At 40.2% G+C, this 25,438-nt stretch overlaps 1 protein-coding gene across 1 annotated transcript in view; it reads right to left on the bottom strand.

Moving 5' to 3' along the window:
• Positions 1 to 15,422: 15,422 nt before the first annotated feature.
• Positions 15,423 to 25,438, bottom strand: part of LOC136879274 (uncharacterized) — a 145,415-nt gene continuing 135,399 nt past the window's right edge. Inside the window, exon 5 of the mRNA XM_068229041.1 lies at positions 15,423 to 16,637. Coding sequence (XP_068085142.1) covers positions 15,423 to 16,637 — 1,215 coding nt within the window. The remainder of the gene's footprint in view (positions 16,638 to 25,438) is intronic.

Raw genomic sequence — 25,438 nt, 5'->3', positions numbered from 1 at the left:
CAGTTGTGGTATAACCTTGTTAAAGACAGTGGGAGCTGGAACTCTGTACACGGCTGGACCGTGTCCATTTTACTTGTAAACTTCGTGCTGGACTTCTGTCAAGGGTAAGCAGACACTGTTTCTTTCTATCATTTAACGTGCCCTACCTTGCTATACTTGGGCTTCCCCGTAGTAACGAAAATTGAACTTTGGTCCCTTCAGGACATATCCGAGTATTCGTGCAGCGCAAATGTTCTGCCTTTTGGACATTTATATTCCTAAAATGTGGTGTAAATGGTGTACTGGACAGCTGATCTAAAATTCTAGCCCATAAACATTCCTACCTTCTGAGATGAACTTTTGCATCGCGTCTCTTAGTGCGGGGGACTTGGCGGCTTGATCCTTACCCTATCCCATTCCTCCGTTTCTTATTTCCTTGTTCTATCCTTTGTCTTCTACCTATCTTTATTTCTTTTCTTATCCCATCTATCTGTTAATTTTGCGTACAAATGGTGCTTGCTCAAGAGATGTGGTCTGCTAATTTAATTTGCATGTTCATCGTTTAGCTTCAATTTTATTATCGCTTCTGCGCATGCGTGTGTGTTTTAATCACTTCTGGGATCATTTGTTAGAATTCCTATTTATTTTTTTCTCTAATCTACCAAAAGGATCACTCCCTGGACTGGAGATTGGTTTATTTCAATTCTGAATCTCTAGAATGGTTTAACATGAGGTTACATTACAATGTCCTATTGTAAATATTGTATCAATTTGTGAGCCTATCTAGCAAGTGTATGACACTATCAACTTTGTATTCTACTGGCACGAGCCTGAAAACTTTATTGATGTACCTCCCTTCTAGCGTATTGTGTAATATAATGCAAAGAAACTGATTTCTGAATCTATGGTTTCCCCACCCTTTTTCTTTTTCCCCTAATTGAAGTGTCGGAACATATGTCCAAAGATTGTAGTGATTGGTGCTTAGGAATTCGATTATGACGAAGTAATCAAATTTTGTATCACCTACGTGTCTTAAAACCAAACTTAACGCTTTTATTATGCCATATGCTGGTTCATACTATTAGTTCTGATGTAAAGATAATTTGTTAACCCTTTGAGATTGGTACAATATATTTGTTATTTTTTAACTTGTTTTCCAAAATTCTCTTTCACGAGTTCCTTTCCCCTGTTACTTCTGTTTTCACGTGTACCTATAACGGCAATTCTCTTGGGTAGCGGCCCTTTAACTTGTTTATGCACATGTATGGAGCTCTAAATTGCACTGTTCACGGTAATGTTGACACCATGTATTGAACTGTTATATTCTCATGTTGCACGCTTCTAGGCACTCTGCGGGTTTATGTACTGTCAGTTCTGAGTACTTTGATATCTTGTTGTCTAGTATCCCGATCAAGGGCACTCTCTTAAAAGCAAATCTCAATTACAACGCTATTTCTAGCAAGTTGATAGTAAGTAAAGACAATATCAAGTACAAAGAGAGTCACATTATTGAATTGTAATCGAAATCAACTTTCAACATATTAGGTCTTGTTACATGCATACATAGGTTGAAAGTTTATTTCGATTACAATGCGATCGTGAAAGTTTGATGTTCATAAACATAACTATTTCTCTCACAGCATTTTTCAATTACCTAGCGCATGCTGAAAATCTCATCCTGACAGTCCCTCTGTCGTCTGAAACCACACTGGTTTTCATCCAACTTCCTCTCAACCACTGATCGCACCCTCCCTTCCAAGATGCCAGTGAATTCTTTGCCTGGTATACTAATCAATGAGATACCTCGATAGTTACAGCAATCCTTCCAGTTCCTTTGCTTATACAGTAGATAAGTGCGATTACTGTTTTGTCCAATCTGAAGGTACTTTACCAACACTCCATACTAATCTTATTACTCTATGAATACATTTCATCCCTGCCTTCCCACTATACTTCACCATTTCAGATCTAATTTCATCTCTTCCTGCTGCTTTGTGACAATGGAGTTTATCGTAAGTTATGATTTTCATTTCCGTGTGACGTATAACTTATATAATGGGAATTAATTGAGGGATGTTCCACGATTCATCACAATGTATAAAACATGACATTTATTGAGCAAAAATCGGTTTCCATTCCCTTGGAATCATCATCAGTTCGCGATAAATAAATCAAAGGATCCTAATAACAATCGACATGAAAACTGCCTTAAATACATTTACAATGGTTGACATAAAATACATATGACCATAAAACATATTACTGTAATAACTCAATTTACACAGTACTTTAACCCCTAGATATGCAATAAACATCCGATGAACTGCGCCAAATACACATCAACAAACATCAGGTCAAAAAACTTGACTATGAACAAGGAACGTGGAACGGGGACGGGGAACCTACCAAAGGTCATAGGAAAGCGAAGGTTACAGGTTTTGGGAAAAATCAACGGTGATGTCTCGTTTACAAATATTTTCCAAATGGAAAATTGCCGGGCTGAGTGGCTCAGACGGTTCAGGTACTGGCCTTCCGACCCCAACCTTGAATGAAACCTGCAGGCTAATTACAGGCTGTTTAAAACCAACACCCACACAGAAGTTGTATTCACTTGCAGGTATAGCCCCACCTGATATTAGACGTGAGGTGGCCGATAATATCAAGATACAAAAGGTTTGCAGCATCTCAGCCCACCCCCTTCATGAACATCAGCCACCTCCAGCTGGACTGAAATCCAGGAAGAGTTTTCTACAGTCTTCTGCTCCACTTGATTCTGACCCAAAAGAGACCAGTGTTAAGCTATGGAAAGAAAGGTACCCAGATCATCCGGAACGTGTTGAAATTGAAGAGAAGTTGCCACCTGGTCACGAAGAGGGATGGTGTATATGGAAGTCATTAAACAGGCTGCGGACCGGCGTTGCAAGATCTAAGGGCAATCTTGTGAAATGGGGCATCGTGCATGGTGGGGACTCATTATGCGAATGTGGAGAGGAACAGACTTCTACGCAGCTTTTGCACTGTCGTCTATGCCCAGATTCATGTACAGGGTTGGAATTGGCACTGGCCGGAAACAATGCCATCAATGTAGCCAAATACTGGTCACAACTTGTGTAAATAATGTATATATAGTGTAGATATTTTCATGTAATACTTCCTTTCTCCTTTTTTTACAATTAATTTGTTCATATGTCTTTCATTTTGTGTAATTAACATATTTCATATTTTTATTATTTAATTTTTTAAATTGTATTTGAATTGATTTCTTATATATTGGTACCTCTGACACGAATAAATAATAAAAATCCGACCCCAACTTGGCAGGTTCGAACCTGGCTCAGTCTGGTGGTATTTGAAGGTGCTCAAATACGTCAGCCTCGTGTCGGTAAATTTACTGGCACGTAAAAGATTTCCTGCGGGACTAAATTCCGGCACTTCGGCGTCTCCAAAAACCGTAAAAGAAGTTAGTGGGACGTAAAGCAGAAAACATTACTATTATTATTTAAAATGGAAAATTTACAAGGTGAGTTCTGCACAAAATTCATCTATCCAACAATCCAGTCGCATAATTTATGAAAACAAGATTAGATGTTTGACAAGAGTGTTGCTATTAAGCCAAGTAGTTAACCAACACATTTCAGCATAATCTAAGTTCTAGAATACGATACAGAAGGTAGTAAGGCACACCAAATACAATTACAAATTACAATGAAAGGAAAACGCAACTTTCTAAAACACCTGAGAAACACAATTGAGTGGCGAGTCTGGGTGGGGTTAGGGCAAACTCCTATATGAAAATGGAACTGAACATTAAATATAACTTAAGGTGGAACTGAAATCAGAACTGCTTACCGCAAGGTGGCCTATCCTGGGAGCGAGGAGTCCCTGACGTCGTCAAACTTCGGACAGACGAGAGAACGACAGACAGACCAAAGACAGACGATGAAATGCTGCCTCGCTCACTTTAAAAGGGAAGTCTGGCCTTGGAGTGGCCAATCAGATCACAGGAGTTTGCCCATCGCCACTTAGATTCACCAATCACATCTCTTTATTCGGTCGCGATATTAATACAATCTTCTCAAACATATACAGACACAAATCGTGAACCTTCCATTTTCCAGAATATGTAAGGACATATTTCTAGAATCCACAACTGACAAAGGCCAGCACACCCTGTTCTACAAGTTCGCATCACAACCTTTCTGGACTGTTCCACCTATTGCAGAAAAATCATTTACAAATCTAGTGGTTACAAAGTGGATAAAGTGTATACAAAAATAAAACATACAAAAAATATTTTACATCATACAGGTTAGGTAGCTAAATGGAATTTGAATGAACTATTTTGCCTCAACACTAATCATACAGTAAGTATTACTTTAAAAAGATTTACAAATAAAACTACACAACAACTTTCCACATCATAGAAATTCTACACAGGTCTCAATTTCCTCCTCCCCCCCCCCCCCCCCCCGAAAATCGAGCTCCGCTCGACAATTACCATAAGATTACGGGGGGGGGGGGGGGGTGATCACATCTGAAACTTTCACACCATAGCTCACATCAGTAAACATACATAAGGGTATTCACAACATTAGTTCTCAAAGTTCGACAGTCATCCTACTAAGAACAATGATTTACTTCAGGTTGAAATTAAAAAAACAACGGTCACTACACCAAACGTCCATTCAGCAACTGGGGGAATATTACGGTTTGGATATAAACACAACATAAATGTCAAAATGTGATAAACATTCTACACTTCAAAAACGTATTTCCAACATTTCAAAATTGCTTTGGCCATCTTAACTCTGTCCTCAGAAGGGATGTACACTCTTTCCATCCGCTAAATGACAGTAATTCAGAGCCCTTTCACTTTCTGTAAGAAAGCATCCAATGCCTCCTTCTTAGCAAAGTTACGAAATAAGGCAGTCTTGCACCACTTTTCACATGAATCATAGGATCAAAGTTGCACAACTAGGCCACAGATTCTTGCTGCTGATGTGGCTGCCGACACGGCCGTTTGCCAACAGCCTCCATACAAGTTCAGTCCAAACCAGGTTGCTAGGTAAGTTGCAGTCCAGCCCAGTCATATCTTGAACCAAACGAGCAGATGGGGAGAGACAGTCTAGCGAGACTGCCTCCATTTGGACATTTTGCCACAGGATTGTGGTGCCATTGTGGTGCCGGATGGTAGGGCCCAAGGTATACAGTGTGCCTCTCAACTTGGCACCTTAGGTTGCCGTCCGAAGAAGTTGGTCATTGCAGCCACTGTAACACAAACCAACACGCAGCAGATGGGGGAATACTTGAGACAAAACTACCCTGCCGGACTCAAGATCTTGGAGAAAACGGTTTTTAATGAGGGTTAGAGATAGAGTCACTGAACGGGAGGCTCAATGAGTTATGTAAGGACCCCTCCCTCGCACACCAGGGACATTAGGACACCTAGCCCCGGGATAAGCACCATCTACAATCCATACATTTTAAACAAGTTTACGGTGGGGGTGAAAGGAAATGTTAAGGGAATAAATTCCAATCAGTGACCCTAAACTAAAACCTACCTAACTTATCATACTAAATCCATAACACTAAGGTAGATAAATGCTAGAGGATACCTAATGTATTTACCTACACAATTACTTGCTGGCCAGCATCTAATACTTACAACTACCTTACAACTAAATTTACATGGTCACCAACAATGGTATTTATCCCTCCTATACGACAAGGTACTTTTATCTCAGAGAGGTGGACTCTGCTGATCCTTTTCCTTTCGGGATCGCTCACCAATAACGACATTGGCGTAAGGAACTTTAAGATGGTGCAGGGACCACGAAATCTGGGGGCCAACTTACTGATAACATTGTCCGCAGCACTACTGACGGGGTGCGTTTTAATGAACACAACTTACTGATAACACTGTCCGCAGCACTACTGACGGGGTGCGTTTTAATGAACACCTGGTCACCCACAGACAGATTGTGCGGCCTTCGCCCGGGGTTGTAATTACGCAGGACCTTAGCGTAATAAACCTTTAAGTTTTTTTGTGCACGGTGCCAATTACCTCAGATCTTTTCTAGGCTGGCATCGTCAGGCAGATCATTGATAGTGGAGAATTTGGAGTAAAGGCCAACATTAACGAAGCAGGGGTTTGCTTGCGGCTTTCGTGGACGGCAGTGTTAAATGCAAAAGACAACCAATTTAGTTATGAATCCCACTTGGAGTTGTCAGTGGAGTGATAAGCGATGAGGGCAGATCTCAGGTTACGATTCACTCTTTCAGCATAATTTGACCTCAGGTAATACAGGGTAGTGGATACATGAGCAATGGATAGATCGAACAGAAATTCCGGAACGGGACAGAGGTAAAAGCTCTTGCATTAGCACTCACCAAAAATCAACAGGGTCCAAATGAAACAAATATCTGTTTCAAGCACGAGATGGTGGTGTTGGCGTTAGCCATACGAGTTGGAAACAGCCACGTAAAACACAAAAAGGCGTCAACACAAAAGTATGAAACGTTGGCCGTTCCGTGATCGGGAAGGGACTGATGTAGTCTATGAACAATCTCTCCATTGGACAACAAGCTTGCTCAGAAGACAAGATACCTAGGCGAGTATTCATGGCAGGTTTACTGATGCTACAAGTCTTACAGGATTTGACAAGGGTATGGATCTCACTATCCATGGATTTCCAAATGAAGTGCTTACGAATATTCTCTCTGGTTTTGAAAACGCCCAGATGACCCCCCACGGGGGATTCATGAAAATATTTGGAGAGAGCCGCAACCAGGTCTCTGCAACTGCGAGCAGGACAACACACGACACCATTCTTAAGGACGTAAGGCTTAACATGGTCACCAGATTTAATCCTGTCAATAATAGCTTTTAACTAGAGTCGTCCTCCTGATGTTTGTTTATATCCATGGAAAGGAAGGGAGAGTCAGTGAGAACTACATTCACAAAGGCTGACACTTGTTCAGGAGAAGGACCTGTAGGCTCTGATTGAGGGTCAGAGCTGCCTGGATAGAACTTCCTACTGAAGCCATCAGCCACAACGTTTTCCGTGCCACATATGTGGCGAGCTTCAAATTGGAAGGCTGAGATACGCACTGCCCAACGCACAAGTCGACCGGTCCTGATTATCAGTTTAAAAGATCGAAAGGAAGATGTTCCAGGTACATTCTGAAGCGTTCTAAAGAAAAGACAACAGCTAAGGCTTCCAACCCATAAATGGAATTATTTCGTTCAGCAGGATTCAGGGCACGAGAAGCATAAGAAATAGGAAGACACCCCTCTAGAAATTCCTGAAGGAGAACACCAAATATGCCTGACGAAGAGGCGTCAGTATGAAGGATGAAGCATTTAGAAAAGTCTGGCATAAGTTGCAAAAGGATTTACGTTGGGCATCACCCCACACAAATTTGGCATCCTTTATTCTCAAGGCATTTAATGGGGCTGCCCGTTCAGCAAAATTGGGAATGAATTTATGAAAAACATTAACCATGCCAATTAATCTGGCTACAGCCTTGACATCCTTTGGCGTGGGAAAATTTTGGATGGTGGCAGTACGAGACTGATCGATTGAGACACCCTTCCCCGGCACAATATGGCCTAAGGACATCTGGGGTTGTGCGAGATAAACCTTGGTAGCCTTAAGGATTAGACCTGCTTTATGCGGTACTTCAAGTACTTCGTTGATATGGACAAGCTGTTCTTTGAAGGTTTCACTGAAAAGATAATTATAGACAAATTTGAACTTAATGATGGTTCATGATTGTGGGTTACTGTAGTCACGTCCTAGTTCATGAACCATGGGCAAAGGCTGAATGGCCTAGTAAGTGGTCCTGAGAGTCGGGATACCAGTTGCTATGGAATGGGAGTGGGCATCTCGGACATATTCTGAGTCATGGCCCTCCTTGTGCTCAGGCGGCTAGGACTATACAATTCACCGGTGGTCCATAACCCGTTAGAGGAGAGATCCTCACTTGGACTATGTGCAAGTAGGGCAGCATCCTGCTTCATGAATTTACAGAGCTCAGAACACTTTAAGCAAGCCTCGGACCTATGGGAGTAATGGAGTCCCACTCCCATTTGACAGGCGAGGGACTCCTTGGAAACAACTTGGCGAACGAAATGGAATTCGATGGGGAGCTATCAATATTAATGGGGCTTATGGAAGAAAGAAGGTAGAACTTGCTGAGTCAGCAAAGAGGATGCATCTGGATGTGCTAGGAGTAAGTGATATTCGGGTAAGGGGAGATAAGGAGGAAGAGATAGGAGATTATAAAGTGTACTTGACAGGTGTTAGAAAGGGAAGGGCAGAGTCTGGGGTAGGGCTCTTTATTAGGAATACCATTGCACGCAACATAGTTTCCGTTAGGCACGTAAGTGAGCGAATGATGTGGGTAGATTTGTCAGTGGGAGGAATTAGGACAAGAATTGTGTCCGTGTATTCACCATGTGAGGGTGCAGATGAGGATGAAGTTGACAAGTTTTATGAAGCATTGAGTGACATCGTGGTCAGGGTGAACAGCAAGGATAGAATAGTGCTAACGGGCGATTTCAATGTGAGAGTTGGGAATAGAACTGAAGGATACGAAAGGGTGATTGGTAAATGTGGGGAAGATATGGAAGCTAATGGGAATGGGAAGCGTTTGCTGGACTTCTGTGCTAGTATGGGTTTAGCTGTTACGAATACATTCTTCAAGCATAAGGCTATTTACCGCTACACATGGGAGGCTAGGGGTACCAGATCCATAATAGACTATATCTTAACAGACTTCGAATTCAGGAAATCTGTTAGGAATGTACGAGTTTTCCGCGGATTTTTTGATGATACAGACCACTATCTGATGAACTAAGTATCTCTAGGCCTAGGGTAGAGAAAGTGAAATCTGTCTGCAAACGAATAAGGGTAGAAAATCTCCAGGACGAGGAAATTAGAAGTAAGTGATTAGTGAGAAGTTTCGAACTGTAGACAGTAAGCAGGTTCAGGATATAGAAAGTGAATGGGTGGCATACAGGGATGCTGTAGTAGAAACAGCAAGGGCATGCCCAGGAGCAACTGTGTGTAAAGATGGGAAAAGGCAAACATCTTGGTGGAATGATGAAGTGAGAGTGGCTTGTAAACTTAAAAAAAGAAGGCTTATCAGAAATGGCTCCAAACAAGGGCCGAGGCAGATAGGGATTTGTACGTAGATGAAAGAAACAGAGCGAAACAAATACAGTAGAAGTCCGTTATAGCGAGAATTCATAACAGCGAAAATTTTACTCGCTATAACGGATTGTCGTTATATCCGATTGTTGTATAAAAGTCGGAAAACCCTTCATGGACTTTAAAATCGGTATGAAACGGCAATCAGTTTGTTCAAAATTTGCGTTTCCGCAGATGATATCCACACTACGGCTTACTTGTTTGTTATTTTTCGTAATCCGATACTACGTGAAAATGTATGTTTAATTTCATTCTGAAAAAATATATTTCCGTATTTCTCCGAATCCAAGATGAACCCCACTTTTTACTTCAAAAAATTTAAATCAGGCTCAAAAGGAAGTTTGTAAAATCGTACAGGCCTACGCATTTTTAGACTATTTTTAGACGCCGAACATTGACTTTCTTCACGCCGTATTTCATTCTTTTTTTGCGGCTGCACAATTATTCTTTATTTCCGCGGGTTTAAGGACCATTAACTTAACATTGGCATCATCATACCGAAGAGAACTCGTTGAAAATTTTCTGGCAATACCTATTCCATGCGTCTCTACAATACAATGATCCATCAGGAAATTATTCTTGCTGTCTACAAAACTGTTACTTTTACGCAGCATCAGATATAACCGGCTACCACTACACGCACGTCTCGCTTGTCGGGTGCGGCCAAATTCAACGGCTAGCGATGTATAGGCCTAATCGCGAACGTTGAATGTCAACGAACGAGTTTATTGCGCCACGGTATGGCCAACCGCCCTTGCGTTTTTCGTGCACATACCTCAAAATTTCATCATCGACTTCTCTAAAGCGTCCTTGTTGTGGACCACTGAATGCATTTTTTGTTCAGTACGCATTTTTTTAAGCTCTGTCTTCACGCTAACGCCAAATATTGGCTTTAGTTAGGCCTATGCCGTATTTTCTTGCGGCTGCACAATTATTCTACATTTCCGAGTGTTTAATAAACATTAACTTAAAATTGGCATCATAATATCGACTAGAACCCGTTGAAAATTTGCCGGCAATACCTTTTCCACGTATCTTTACAATACGACTATCCATCACGAAAATATTCCTGCTCTCTATAAACCTTAATTTTACTAAGCGTCAAGTACAATAGAAGCGTTATGACTCTGCCACTGAGTAGCCATGGCTTTTCTAAGAATTCGAAGGGTCGCATGTTTTGATGCCATTCTGCAGATTTGAGAAACACACAGGCACTGTACAGCCGGTAGCGATGTATAGTAAAGAAGCGGTCGTCAATGAGTTCTGTGCGCGTGTGAAACGAAGCAGCGTGGTTACCGCGGTAGTTGCCAGTGGTATCCATTAACTTACTGTTAGGCCGCGAATGCAACAACCCTTGAGTTTTCGCACAAGATTCTGAGAAAAAAGTCTTGGATTGGGAGAAATACGGTATCACTCCAGAGATTTCTGTGGAAAACACCTCAGCTTTCTTCTTCAAACAGCGTCACCTAACCTAACCGTATACGGTATGTAGCCTATCATGAAAACATATTTGATACGCATATAGAGAAATAACCAGCTCGCAAAAAATTTACATGTAAACAGCCGTAACTAGACGTGAGAAGATATGAAATATCCTCTGAAATCAGTGATGCACTCTGCCATATCTTGAGGTATACGACATTCTTACGTAATTTCCGTAAATAACATTAAAATTAAGATATCGTTTATTCAGTCTTTATTTTTACAAGTTAAAACTGCTATCGGCCACGTTATTTACGCATTTATTACGGAAACGTGTTATCCTCTTTCATTTCGAATTTTCTTTAGAGAACAGCAGTCGATGGGTATTACTAATCAACTCCAACATCGCCTTTGAATGTCGACGAGAGAAATCGCTAGTACACATAGCGAGGAAACGATGCCGAAGGTAATTGATCGCATGCAATATCATCGCTGGGGTGCATAACTATCGGTAACGGAAAAAATCGCGTGCGCTTAATCGCTCGTAATAACGGATCCGCCAGTGATAGGGTTCTCGCTGTAATCGAAGGACCATACACAGGTTAATATAGGAATTTTGAAGGGACAGAAAAGGGTCGTTGCTATAACGGAGTTCTCGTTATATGCCGTACTCGCTATATTGGACTTCTACTGTAGTAGTTGAATCCAAAAGGAAGTCGTGGGAAGATTTTGGTAACAACCTGGAAAGGCTTGGACAGTAATAAAGAATCTTAGGAAGGGAGGGAAAAAGGAAATGAACAGTGTTTTGAGTAATTCAGGTGAACTCATAATAGATCACAGGGAATCACTGGAGAGGTGGAGGGAATATTTTGAACATCTTCTCAATGTAAAAGGAAATCATCCTGGTGGTGTTGTGAACAGCGAAGCTCAAGGGGAGGAGGAAAATGATGTTGGTGAAATTATGCTTGAGGAAGTGGAAAGGATGGTAAATAAACTCCATTGTCATAAAGCAGCAGTAATAGATGAAATTAGACCTGAAATGGTGAAGTATAGTGGGAAGGCAGGGATGAAATGGCTTCATAGAGTAGTAAAATTAGCATGGAGTGTTGGTAAGGTACCTTCAGATTGGACAAAAGCAGTAATTGCACCTATCTATAAGCAAGGGAACAGGAAGGATTGCAACAACTATCGAGGTATCTCATTGATTAATATACCAGGCAAAGTATTCACTGGCATCTTGGAAGGGAGAGTGCGATCAGTGGTCGAGAGGAAGTTGGATGAAAACCAGTGTGGTTTCAGACCACAGAGAGGCTGTCAGGATCAGATTTTCAGTATGCGCCAGGTAAATGAAAAATGCTACGAGAGGAATAGGCAGTTGTGTTTGTTCCGTAGATCTAGAGAAAGCATATGACAGGGTACCAAGGGAAAAGATGTTCGCCATACTGGATGACTATGGAATTAAAGGCAGATTATTAAAATCAATCAAAGGCATTTATGTTGACAATTGGGCTTCAGTGAGAATTGATGGTAGAATGAGTTCTTGGTTCAGGGTACTTACAGGGGTTAGACAAGGCTTTCACCTTTGCTGTTCGTAGTTTACATGGATCATCTGCTGAAATGTATAAAATGGCAGGGAGGGATTCAGTTAGGTGGAAATGTAGTAAGCAGTCTGGCCTATGCTGACAACTTGGTCTTAATTGCAGATTGTGCTGAAAGCCTGCAGTGTAATATCTTGGAACTTGAAAATAGGTGCAATGAGTATGGTATGAAAATTAGCCTCTCTAAGACTAAATTGATGTCAGTGGGTAAGAAATTCAACAGAATTCAATGTCAGATTGGCGATACAAAGCTAGAACAGGTCAATAATTTCAAGTATTTAGGTTGTGTGTTCTCCCAGGATGGTAATATAGTGAGACTGAATCAAGGTGTCGTAAAGCTAATGCAGTGAGCTAGCAGTTGCGATCAACAGTATTCTGTATGAAGGAAGTGAGCTCCCAGATGAAACTATCTTTACATCGGTCTGTTTTCAGACCAACTTTGCTTTACGGGAGCGAAAGCTGGGTGGACTCAGGATATCTTATTCATAAGTTAGAAGTAACAGACATTAAAGTAGCAAGAATGATTGCTGGTACAAACAGGTGGGAACAATGGCAGGAGGGTGCTCAGAATGAGGAGATATGGTGGGGTCGTGTGAGGCAAATGGAGGAGGTTAGATTACCTAGGAGAATAATGGACTCTGCTATGGAGGGTAAGAGAAGTAGAGGTAGACCAAGATGACGATGGTTAGACTCGGTTTCTAACGATTTAAAGATAAGAGGTATAGAACTAAATGAGGCCATAACACTAGTTGTAATTCGAGGATTGTGGCGACGTTTAGTAAATTCACAGAGGCTTGCAGACTGAACGCTGAAAGGCATAACAGCCTATAATGATAATGTATGTATGTATGTATGTATTGAACTTAATGTCAGATAAAACATAACCCAGTAACCGAATAAGGACAGCAGCTCCCGTCGCCAGCATGAATGGAACACGCTCAAATACATAGAGCTTCCAATCGGTGGCAAGAGCTGTGAGGTGCTGGGATTCCTCGGCCAGATATATCCGATAATATGCCTGATTTAAATCACAGGTGGTAAAAATTTTGGTATTAGCAAACCAAGGAAAACAAGAGTGCAAATCAGGAAGGGGAAAGGGACCAGAAACATGGGAGAAGAATAGGCTGACTTAGAAGAGCTATTCACTCTGTCAGCAAGCATTTGGTCAATAATAGCATTAAGGGCTTTCATTTTGGGAGGTGACAGCTGATACGGAGGAGAGCGAACAGGTATGTTATCCACGACTTCAATTTTGTACTCTAAGACATTGGTGACACCTAACTTGTCGGTAAAGATATCAGGAAACTTATCGCAGAGTCTCTTAAGTTCGTTGGACTGCTCATCGGGTAAAAGATTAAAATTAAAAGCTTTGGGTTCGCCAGTGTCCTCAGGAACAGCGTTAATGTGACAAGGCAGGAGAGGGGAGCAATCGCACAGCTCAAAGGTTCTTGCAGAAAATTTAAAATGAAATCTGTTGAACTGCAGGTCCAAAATCATGCCCATTTTAGCAATAAAATTGGCACCCAATATGAACTGACAGGATAAATCTTTTGCCACTAATACTGGCATTACCCATGTGAAATCACGGACTCTGATCTTGACATCTAGGGATCCTACAATGTTTAATGAGTTGGAATTAGCAGTATGGCAGGTTGAGGACACAGGTTCTAATGCAGGTAACTTGCAAACTGTTTTCATCAACTCATACCACGTCTCGCTCATCAAGTTGACACTACTCCGAGAGTCTAGTAACGCACAGAAAGGTTCGTTATTTACCTCTATGCATAAGTACGGTAATTTACAAGAAGATATGGCAAAAATCCCACAAGATTGCAAAAACTGGGCACTAGAGTCAGATTGGGACCAATCATTAGCCTCAGAATTAGGTAAATTGTCCTCCAAGGCACAGTTACGACAAACCAAACAAGAACCCATGCTTTGGGGTTTATCATAAGAACTGGCGGTTAGTCTTCTAGGGCCCGGTTGTATAAAACTTTCGATCTGGGTTTAAAGAGGAAAAATGGCTGCCAGTCAAGTTGAACTTCGATTTTCCGTTGTATAAACGCTAACCTAAGATCATCTCGTCTTGATCTAGGTTCAGATTTGACTGCCGAATATTCGTCGGTTAATCTCCTTGAACTTCGATCATTATCATTCATATTAAACATTGAACTAGACCTGAAGACTTGAGAAGTGTTTCCTTGTATCGTATATGCGTAAATACCGTACCTTAATAATGTCGAGGTGCGTTATAAATATATTGAATGCTAGTAGTTAAATAATGCTAAAGATCGCTCGATTTTTTCAGAAGTGAGGTTATGTGAATATCATAAACAATAGCCTACTGCTATACCAACATGTTCTTACTTAGTTTTCTATTATGTTTCAAGTTTACAAAACAAAGCATATATATTTTCTTTAGCAGGGATGTCGGATTATTCCGACTTTTCGTCTGATGAAGAGTTGATTTTACAACGAGCTCCTCGCGTCTTTCGGCACAGACGGAATCCGATTATTGAATTGTGTGAAATGTTCAAAATAAGATTTCGTTTATCGAAAGATGTTGTGGAACGACTGGAACTAAAGGGACACACTACAGAAACCTAGTCAAATAAATTATCCCCTGTCACCCATGTGTATGTTCCTAACAACTCTTAGGTTTTATGCTACAGTAAGTTTTCAAATGGTTGTTGGAGAGCTCTTTAACACTGACAAGTCACGGCTTTCTCTTTCAACTTTGATGTCACCATATAGGTTCTTTTATTTTATATTATTAGTACCTTGATAGTACAATATCCACCAGTTCGCCCTTTTCTTTCTGTGTGAAGTTCCTTCCACGTTTACTTCGCGAGATTACAATATTATCTTCTTCTTCTTCTTCTTCGACAGTCACGGCAATTTCGTATTTCATTTGTTGACAGTCACGGCCAGGTCAATCCCACTATTTAAGTATTATCCAATGGGCCGAGCTATTTTGTATTTCATTTGTTTTGCGGTGTTGCCACGTCTAATTTTTTGAACTCCGATTACATTTGAACTACACATGTGTAAACAGAGTTCAGTTTTATACAACGCGATGAAGTCGTAATCTCAGTTCATTTTCAGAACTAAGTTCTTAACTGATCTCCAGTCAGATGTCTTTATACAACCGGGCCTAGAGATACTATTGCCTGGAGGTCCAGAGCGAGAAGTATTACATGGGCACTGCCTAGAGAAGACCTTCAATAATGTTGGCAACCATTTGGGCCTCCGAATAGTGGAGCCGGAAAATCTTAGCCTGGAGCTTAATATCTTGGACATATTCAGATAATGACTCGTTGAAATGTTGCACTCTGAAACAGTGCTTCTGTACTAATGTAGACAAGGCACGAGATGGAATAAAAAATTCATGCACATGTGCGTGAAACAGATCTACAGTCCATCTTTCGGAAATGGCCTTGACGATATGCTCAGCAAGAGCTCCAGATACATGCGGATATAGGATTTGAAACACGTGGTCATTACTGAGGTTATACACAATTGCCTGATCCTTGAACTCTATTGAGAACCGAAGGAAAGAAATATCCTCATCAACGGAGTTAGCCAAAAATTTAGAGACTCCCTTAAACACAGTAGCCAACGGGTGAGGTAGGTTAAAGAAAATTTGGTAGAAAGCAGGTGTAGGAGGTGCCTGGAAAGGCTTATAGGGGTCCAGAGGGGTTACTGAGGCATCGTACCTTTGATTCGGGCGCTCTTCTGAAAAGGATGGAGTACAGAAGGTTAGGTCACGACTACCGTTAGCCTGCAACATTATGGGCGCAGATAATCTCATCTGTGAAACGTTCTCGCTAATCTGAGAGACCATCAGGGCATTAACCACCTGTGTAGGGGTTATGCAATCTAAAAGAGCACTTGATACCGGTGGCGCAAAGACAGGGGGATGGTTTTGCACCATAGCATAAGAACCAGGTTGTGTAACAATAGAGAGCAGACACTGAGCCATGGCAGAATTACCAGTTACAACAGGAAAATTAATAGAAGTACCGACAGGCAAAGAAGATACATTATATGAATCACTTACAGGTGTCCTAGCTCTTGACAACGAAGCAGAAGATCCCAGGCGAGCGTTACTCACATCAGACTCCTGAATAACACTAGCACTGCATGTCAGAGTACACACTTGAGCAACTACAGATGCAGAACCAGAGTTAACACTTTCACATGTTTCAGATGGGGTAGACACTTGAACCTCAGAACCTGTGTTAGTCAACTTATTCCCTTCAAGCAAGCTAATGATTTTGTCCAATATTCTCAAAAATTGTACTAGTAAGCATTCACACACCTGCCGCTCGTTTGCCGGCAATTTAAGAGACAACAAATCCCTAATTCTGTCTAGGTAATGTGATAACTGTGCCTTAATCTGCGCTAATAGGGTATGCGAGGGCTCAGAAGCACCAAAAGACACAAGAATGACCTTAAATTCTACCAATTTATCTTTAACCACGGCCAAAGACTCGTGCAACTCAGACCTTCGTAAACAACTAAGGGACTAGGGACTATTCACCCCTCAACCAACACAAGGGTAAGTGCCTTATATTAACACTTCCTCACAGTAGAACCTCCTTTACATTCCAGCAATTGACACACGTTTCTCTTTCTTTTACAAGGCACACCTGATCTATGTTTTTCACCCAAGAGATCAATAGTTCCCCAATCAAAGCTCAATGATAATACGTCATCTATATAAAATAATTAAGTTTGAAATATAACATGATGGAGTCTTTTTTTACGACTTTCAACCTATTAGGTTGTCTTACATTTAGTACGTGTTGAAGAGATGTTAAGTACAGAACAAAAATGGCCAACTGGAAACCAGTGGGATCTGAACCCACAACCTCCTGATTTCGTGTTGGTTGCTCTAAAAATTGAGCTATGGTGGCCTAGGTCATCTTTGTTCTGTTGGAAAGGATCTAAGCTACAGGCCTGGCACAACTGCCATCACACTGTAGAGCGCGTGCAAGTCGCTCATCTAGAGCCAAGTCAATGAATATAGAATTTTCACGACCGCATTGTAATTGAAATCAACTTTCAACCTATTACTGTAGGTTGTGTTACATGCATACATGGGTTGAAAGTTGATTTCGATTACAATGCAGTCGTGAAAATTTGATGTTCATAAACATAACTATTTCTTTTTGCAGCATTTTTCAATTACCTAGCGCATACTGAAAATCTCATCCTGACAGTCCCTCTGTCGTCTGAAACCACACTGGTTTTCATCCAACTTCCTCTCAACCACTGATCGCACCCTCCCTTCCAAGATGCCAGTGAATTCTTTGCCTGGTATACTAATCCATGAGATACCTCGATAGTTCCAGCAATCCTTCCAGTTCCCTTGCTTACACAGTAGATAAGTGCGATTACTGTTTTGTCCAATCTGAAGGTACTTTACCAACACTCCATACTAATCTTATTACTCTATGAATACATTTCATCCCTGCCTTCCCACTATACTTCACCATTTCAGATCTAATTTCATCTCTTCCTGCTGCTTTATGACAATGGAGTTTATCGTAAGTTATGATTTTCATTTCCGTGAGACGTATAACTTATATAATGGGAATTAATTGAGGGATGTTCCACGATTCATCACAACGTATAAAACATGACATTTATTGAGCGAAGACCGGTTTCGATTCCCTTGGAATCATCATCAGTTCGCGATAAATAAATAAATCAAAGGATCCTAATAACAATCAACATGAAAACTGCCTTAAATACATTTACAATGGTTGACAAAATACGTATGACCATAAAACATATTACTATTTACATAAAGTTCATGGATCTCGGTCACAGATAATTGCAGTGCGTTTGTACACTGTTGAACAGAGCTTTAGGAAAATGTGTAAAAACTGAAGTTGCAGAATACTGTGAGGTTCTTATTTATTACAGTGGGTATAAAAGACATATGTTAAAATGTTCAGATATTCTTAGTTGAAATGTTGGTGGATGGTAAAAATATGTATTAAACTTGACAGTCTTGTGAAGTACCAATGCTTGCAGGTAAAACAATTAGCTGAGGAGCTGGGGGAACATCCTTCATTGTTATGTAATAACTGCTTTGTTGTTGAAACTGTCGACTGTTGTTGTTGTTGAAGTAAAAGTTGAATGATGGTATGGCCTTATTGCTATGCTGCCGGTTACGTAATGTAGCGACAAGTAGCAGCGCGCCTCGTAAGGTCATTGACAGCAAGCAAAGAGCAAGAACATGTTTGTTTGATTCAGAGTAGTATAACAATATTTCATTCCTGAATAAATTTGGTAACCTGTTGAAACTGAAAAATTTGACGATTAAAAGGGCTAGCAAGGTCTTTACGTAACCGGCAGCATAGTAGCAGCTCACCCCGTAAGGTAATTGACAGCAAGCAAGGACATACCATTTGATTCAGACCAGTGTTATGTCATTTGAATTTGTGGATAAATTTAGTTGAAACTCAAGAATTGGACAGTTAAAATGGCTAGTATGGTCGGACGGGATTAAGAGGAGGAAATTTTGATTAATATGAGAGGTCTCAGAAATATAGCAGACTGATGGACAGGAGAAATTTTCAAGAAGAGAGCAGAAAAATATTTTAAATTCAACATAGTGATTAACTTAATATGTGTTATTTATTTATGAATCGAAAATTATTCTAGAACAAAGTAAATGTAAATGTAGATTTAGACACACAAACATTTTATTTCTTTTTTAGATGTAAATAAGGACGTAAGTTCCAAGAGCAGAGCAGATTTAAAATTTTAGCAAACAGTGACTAATTTAATCAATTTTCTTCTTTTATCGATTTTGGCCAGCTGTGGGCCACGTACTCATCTTTGGTACCAGTACTCCTTCATCCTCCTGCTTGCTGCTTCTTTCCTTTCAGCTGTCCATTGTTGTTTCTTCTTGGTCGCTATTTCTGGCTCTAGGAAACCCTTAAATGTGTGTAACTTTTTTCTGAAGGTGGTTCTATCGTGGATGTCTTGATGTGTGATGTTCATTCCTTGCAAGTCCTTCTTCGTGTTAACAAACCATTTTTCATAAGAGCTGCCTCTCTTATTGGGCTTATTGAAGTCGTTAAAAATTTTCTTAGCAAGTCTCATAAGGCATTCTTGAAATATGTCCAAAAAAATTTAACTCTTCGTTTTCGATTGGCATCTGAAATCCTACTGTATGTTTTATATATTTCTTTGTTGCTGCATAATCGATGTGTGTCAGTACATTTTTTGGACCAAGGATTTTTCTTAAAATCTTTCCTTCTTAATTTCTTCAATGTCTTTCCTGGTTGTTAATCCCAGTCATTCTGAGCATGCAAGCACTCTGGTTGAATTACTGCCTGATAGTGGCGTAGTTTTGTCCCAATAGAGATTGTTTCTTGTTGTAATTTATCTAATCATTGTTTGTTGTTACTATGTATCTTGGGGCTCTTAATGTTTGTCATGAAATGTCTCTTTTCAAACGATATCTGCAGGCTGGTTTTCATTGCTACCTCTTTTAAAGTGTTAACTTGTATTATCACCGATTCAATGTTTTCTGGTAACAGTACAAGATCATCAGCAAATGCTTGGCAGTTAATAGTGATGTTCTCTTTCTTGTATCCTATCCTTACTTGGTCTTTAATGCCTTTTTTCTGCAAGATCTTTTCCCCCATTCCCTGATGACCTTATCCAGGACACAATTGAACAGCAGTGTGCATAGGCAATCCCCTTGCCTTACGTCTGTTGATTTCAAAGGGTTCAGATATCTCTCCCATAAACTTAACTTTTGAGTACGTGTTTGTTAAAGTCCCCTTTATTAGCTGTAACGTCTTGTTATCTGTACCCATTTCTCTAAGGATGTTAAACAATGTGCTTTTATCAATTGAATCATATGTTTTTCGAAAGTCAACAAAAACTGCTACATACTTCTTGCCCCTGGCAACTCTGTCCTTCAATATTGTCTTGAGGTTCCAGATTTGTTCCACATACAATCGTCCCTTCCGAAAGCCTCCCTGGTATTTGCCGATTTTGTGTTCAACTTCTTGTTCTAATCTTGATAGCAGTGCCATAGATAGTATCTTTTATGTCTCTTGAAGGAGTGAGATGCCTTTGTAATTTCTGACATCTGTTCTGTCCCCTTTCTTGTGTAGTGGGCGTATTAAGGGTAATTTTCAATCATCGGGTATGTTACAAGTGTTCCAGATTTCTTGCATTAACTGGCATCCGGGTCTCACATGTTTCCATAGTTCACTCGTTATCGAGTCTTCACCAGCGGCTTTGTTGTTCTTAGAGGTTCTTGATTAGATTTGTGATTTCTGTTTCATCTGGTGGTGTTGCGTCTGGGTTCTGTTGCGTATGTTCTGTGGCGAGCTTCTCTTCTGGCACTGGATATGATATGAGTGCTCACATGAGAGAATCAGGCCACCACTATACAACTATAGAGAAAGATTTAGAAATCATCAAAAAGATACAAAAGGGAAAATTAATGACAGAATTAGAAAATATCTATATCCATCTAGACCAGCATTTCAATAAAGAAAAAAACTTAAATGACGAAATTGAAATAAAAAATCTTTTTCATGAACAATTGGCTAAACTTCTACGAACGCTTAATCTAGAAAAAAGTTTGCTAAAGTTTTTATCCCCCAAACCACCAATAATCATGTAACATTAATTAATACAACCCCTCCCAGCACCTCCTCTAGATGTTTCCCTTGCAAAACCACACCTAATAACATTACTCCGCCCACCCCTACTCCCTCGTCCCAACCCCTACCACCTCACTTGTGCACTAGAGTTAAACTAATGTAATCACAGTTCAATACGGATCTATCATAATGAAACTTATTTCATTTAATCACTTGTACAACACAAGGAGCAGATGCGGAACAACAGGCAGTCACTATGCAACTTTAGACAACACCAGACAGACAAGCAGTAATTGGAAGGGTAAGTGAAGTTTCCTTAAGTGCTCACTTACGAGGGAACGGTACGAAGTCGGACGGCGAATTTCGATTTGATTTTTACATATTCGTGAAGGTCTCCTTAAGCTGAAACAGGTAGTGGAAGTCTAATTTTTCGCTGGTCCTTTTTAAGGGGCCATTTGGGAGTCCAAAGTTGGCGGTGCGCGCAATGAATTGTACAGTACATGCCGGCACACGTCAGCGCTCACAGCCAGCGGCTGTCTTGCCTCGCCTTCCCTCTCCACTCCTTCGGTTCTCCTCTGTCCCCCACCACATACGCACATACGGCTGCCTACAGTTGTGTACACGGGATTGCGGGTGAAGGCTGACGTTAGTTGGGACATTTTCTTTACAAAGATGAATTCAGTATGGAATAGTTAAACAATAAAAATAGTTTGCAAATCACTACTTAACATACAAATAATACATAATCAAATATCATCCGCATCATCATGACATTCAAAGTGTTCAAGAAATGACTTTTTCTAACACAGTATGGCATTGGTTCATTGTTCATGGCATGATAGTGAAAATCTAACACAAAATGTGAATAACAAAGCACAAGACAACAATGTGCGCACCTTGTAAACGAAAAATTGGTACAATCATTTCCAGCACACTTTTTATCAGTCAAATCATGAAAATTCGTTTGAGAGACAGTATGAAATTGTAGTATAATATCATTAATGGAATCACCACACGCTTTCCAACCATATTTCACCATTGGTACAACACAATCAGCTTGTAATTGGTTATGCGCTAGTATTTGATTAGTTATAATGAAAAGTCTGTTTTTTGGTTGTAATTTTGCCTGGCCGTGTAAATTCCTTACCCGGCAAATGTTTTCCATTCGACGGACTAAACATTTAGTTGTCGGAAGAGTCCAAGATCACACGGCTGGCAAAGATACGTAGTTTCTTTCGGTATGTATTCAATGTGTACATGTTTGTTCGTCAGGGATTCAAGTTGTGCATTTTTGCCCTGGCCGCTGAATGAATCTATGAGAAGAAGATTTCTTCCGTCTTCCTGTAATTGCGGATGGAAAACGTTTTGGAACCAGTCACGTACATGCCCTTTCCCCATTTTACCGGAAGATGAACAATCAATTACGACATATTTAAAGGCATCCATGTAGGCTTTGATACTTTATTGTACTCTAGGTCCAAACTTTCCATTAATTTTTTGGAAAACGATCAAGAACAAATGTCCCATTTCTCCGGCTTTAGAAATGTGATATTGCACTGTGTGGGAGTGCATAAAACTATTTCGGCAAACAACCGTAGCAAGAACGTCTTTTACACCACGAAAATCATAACTTCTCTGTGTTGCCATTTCGTACAAAAAATCGGGGTTGGTCCGAATTCCAGATATTGGCCTCCGGTATCTCTTTCTTTTCTTACACTTCATTAATGAATGTTACAAACTTTTTAGCCACTTCGTGTCGAACTTCTTCGTCTGTTTTAAACGTTTTACTCACTAGTTTGGTTACTTTTCGGAACCGAATTTTCAAACGCCTTTTATGGTTTGTCAAGTGTGAGTCGCTTTGGAGAGAGTGTTTGGGGCAATACAACTCTCTACCCTCACCAATCCAACGCTCAATGTCCGATTTTGTGACATATAAATAACGCATCCTTGCCTTGGTGAACTCTTCTTTCACATAAGCTCGAACCATTGTACATTTCCTAATTTCTCCATTGTGTTCAACGTGGTTGACGATTCCAAAAATTTGTCTCCGAGTCTTCTTATACTTCCGTACAGCGTACATAGGTCCTCGTTCCTTTATTTTTTGATACATGTCCAGCAATGATTCGGAATCATAATCTTCCACTGACTTACAGGATCTTCCTCGGCCATCACAAGACTTGTTATCTTCGTTAAACTCATCTCCGTGTTTGCATTTTTTCGGTGATGTTGTCCCCTTTTCAACGCCATCTTCGTCTTCTGAATCAATGAAAACGGCTTCTTCCTCCTGAATAAATTCGCATTTTCCCTCCAAAATTTCATCAAACTTTGTCTTTATTTGTATATACAGCACATAATTTGCTGTTCATCAGAAAGCCCTCTAGCTTTCTGAATATTAACACCGAAGGCATTAATAAGAGCTGCACTAATGTTGCAAGCGGCCATAACAAAGTGAATAATCCAATGCGATCTCCTGTATGTGGAATAGCCATCAGTCGTGGAGAACTTAACCGAATAGAATAGGACTCGCCGTCCCATATACACAACTGCAGACAGCCGTATGTAGTGGGGGAGAGAGGAGAACCGAAGGAGTGGAGAGGGAAGGCGAGGCAGGGCAGCCGCTGGCTGTGAGCGCTGACGCGTGCCAGTATTCATTGCGTGCACCGCCAACTTTGGACTCCCAAATGGCCCCTTAAAAAGAACCAGCGAAAAATTAGACTTCCACTATCTGTTTCAGCATAAAGAGACCTTCACGAATATGTAAAAATCAAATCGAAAATCGCCGTCCGACTTCGTACCGTTCCCTCGTTAGCTAATAACACAACTTTCAACTCTCACACGAATCTTTATTCTTGTTACAGACATGCCAACAAGCGATGCCTATTTAACAATGTTTAGCTTCACAGTTAGTTGAACTACGTCCCTTTCAACTACGCTTCATTTCAATTCATTGCTTCAAATCTTGGTCATTGATGTCAACAAGTACATACTTATTAATAATATTGCCAGTGTCAAATGACAACAAAAGTTTAAACTTCGTTAAGACTAAGGTTTAATCTGTCACGTTTCAATTATCAAGATGACAAGATCTTAGAATGTTACAGACTCTTATCCTCAAAGGATAACAAACTTTTAGCCCAATCTCATTTTCAAATGACTATAACCTAATTATTAGTTCTTAAGATTGAATCACAAGTCATTATTTAAGATTTTAGACACATTAATTGTTTGTAAATATTTCAGTGCAGACTTATTCTACCATAATTTTAAATGAATGTGTTTTAATCAACTTTTTTACTATTATGTCCTTGTAAATAAGGAAATGATTCTGCCTTCTATGATATTTTAGTAACATAAGTTTAAGATTGTAAAATGTACAGATAGTTTTTAAGTCATTAGTTAAGAACATAAACCAACCTTTGAGATTCTTGATTGGCTCCATAAAGGAGCAAAACATGTCCCGCATATACTTCATATTAATGAGGAAACTAAATGTAACAACACTTTGATGTATTGTATAAGTGGTTTACAATAAAACTGGGGCCAATAACCTTCGATGTTAGGCCCCTTAAAACAAGCATAATCATCAGCATAATAAAACTGTTTGTTGTCATTATTTATTACTCTGTGAAGTGTCACGAGGATTATCTATTACTGTGTGAAGTGCCACAAGGACTAGCTCTGTGAAGTGCCACGAGGACTAGTTCTGTGAAGTGCCACAAGGACTAGCTCTGTGAAGTGCCACGAGGACTAGCTCTGTGAAGTGCCACGAGGACTAGCTCTGTGAAGTGTCACGAAGAGTAGCTCTGTGAAATGTCACGAGGACTATCTATTACGGTGTGAAGTGTCACGAGGATTATCTATTACTGTGTGAAGTGCCACAAGGACTATCTATTACTGTGTGAAGTGCCACAAGGACTATCTATTACTGTGTGAAGTGCCACGAGGACTAGCTCTGTAAAGTGTCACGAGGACTAGCTCTGTGAAGTGCCACGAGGAGTAGCTCTGTGAAGTGTCACGAAGAGTAGCTCTGTGAAGTGTCACGAGGACTAGCTATTACTGTGTGAAGTGTGAAGATGTACATTATAGGGAAGGATCCACCTTTCAATACTCCGCAGTAAGTTGAACTAAAAAGTAGTTACAACCTGTTTATTGGGACCGGTTTCAACACATTTCAAGTGTCATCAACTTACTACGGAGTATTGAAAGGTGGATCCTTCCCTATAATATTGTACTTCATCTTATTTCTCTATTCAATACGGAACAATCATGAAGTTTTTAACTTTAATTGTGTGAAGTGTCACGAGGAGTAGCTATTACTGTGTGAAGTGTCACGAGGAGTAGCTATTACTGTGTAATTTCTGATACCTTCAGCAGTTTTGACAGATTAAACTTAAACTTTATTGCATTTAACTTTTAAGTGGATATGTATAACCCTCTCTGAAGCTCTACACTGTGTGTTAAATGAATCAGAAAACCACTATTATGACACAAACCACAAATGCATAAGTAAAATTTGGCACATGAAGTTAAGCAGTTCCAGGAAGAAAAAGGAATGTCCTGCAATAAGGGGTAGAGGTGT

This window comes from Anabrus simplex, chromosome 8, assembly GCF_040414725.1.
Source record: "Anabrus simplex isolate iqAnaSimp1 chromosome 8, ASM4041472v1, whole genome shotgun sequence".
Taxonomy (NCBI): domain Eukaryota; kingdom Metazoa; phylum Arthropoda; class Insecta; order Orthoptera; family Tettigoniidae; genus Anabrus; species Anabrus simplex.
The sequence above is the reverse complement of the archived record's forward strand: the minus strand, read 5'-3'. Positions and strand labels throughout refer to the sequence as shown.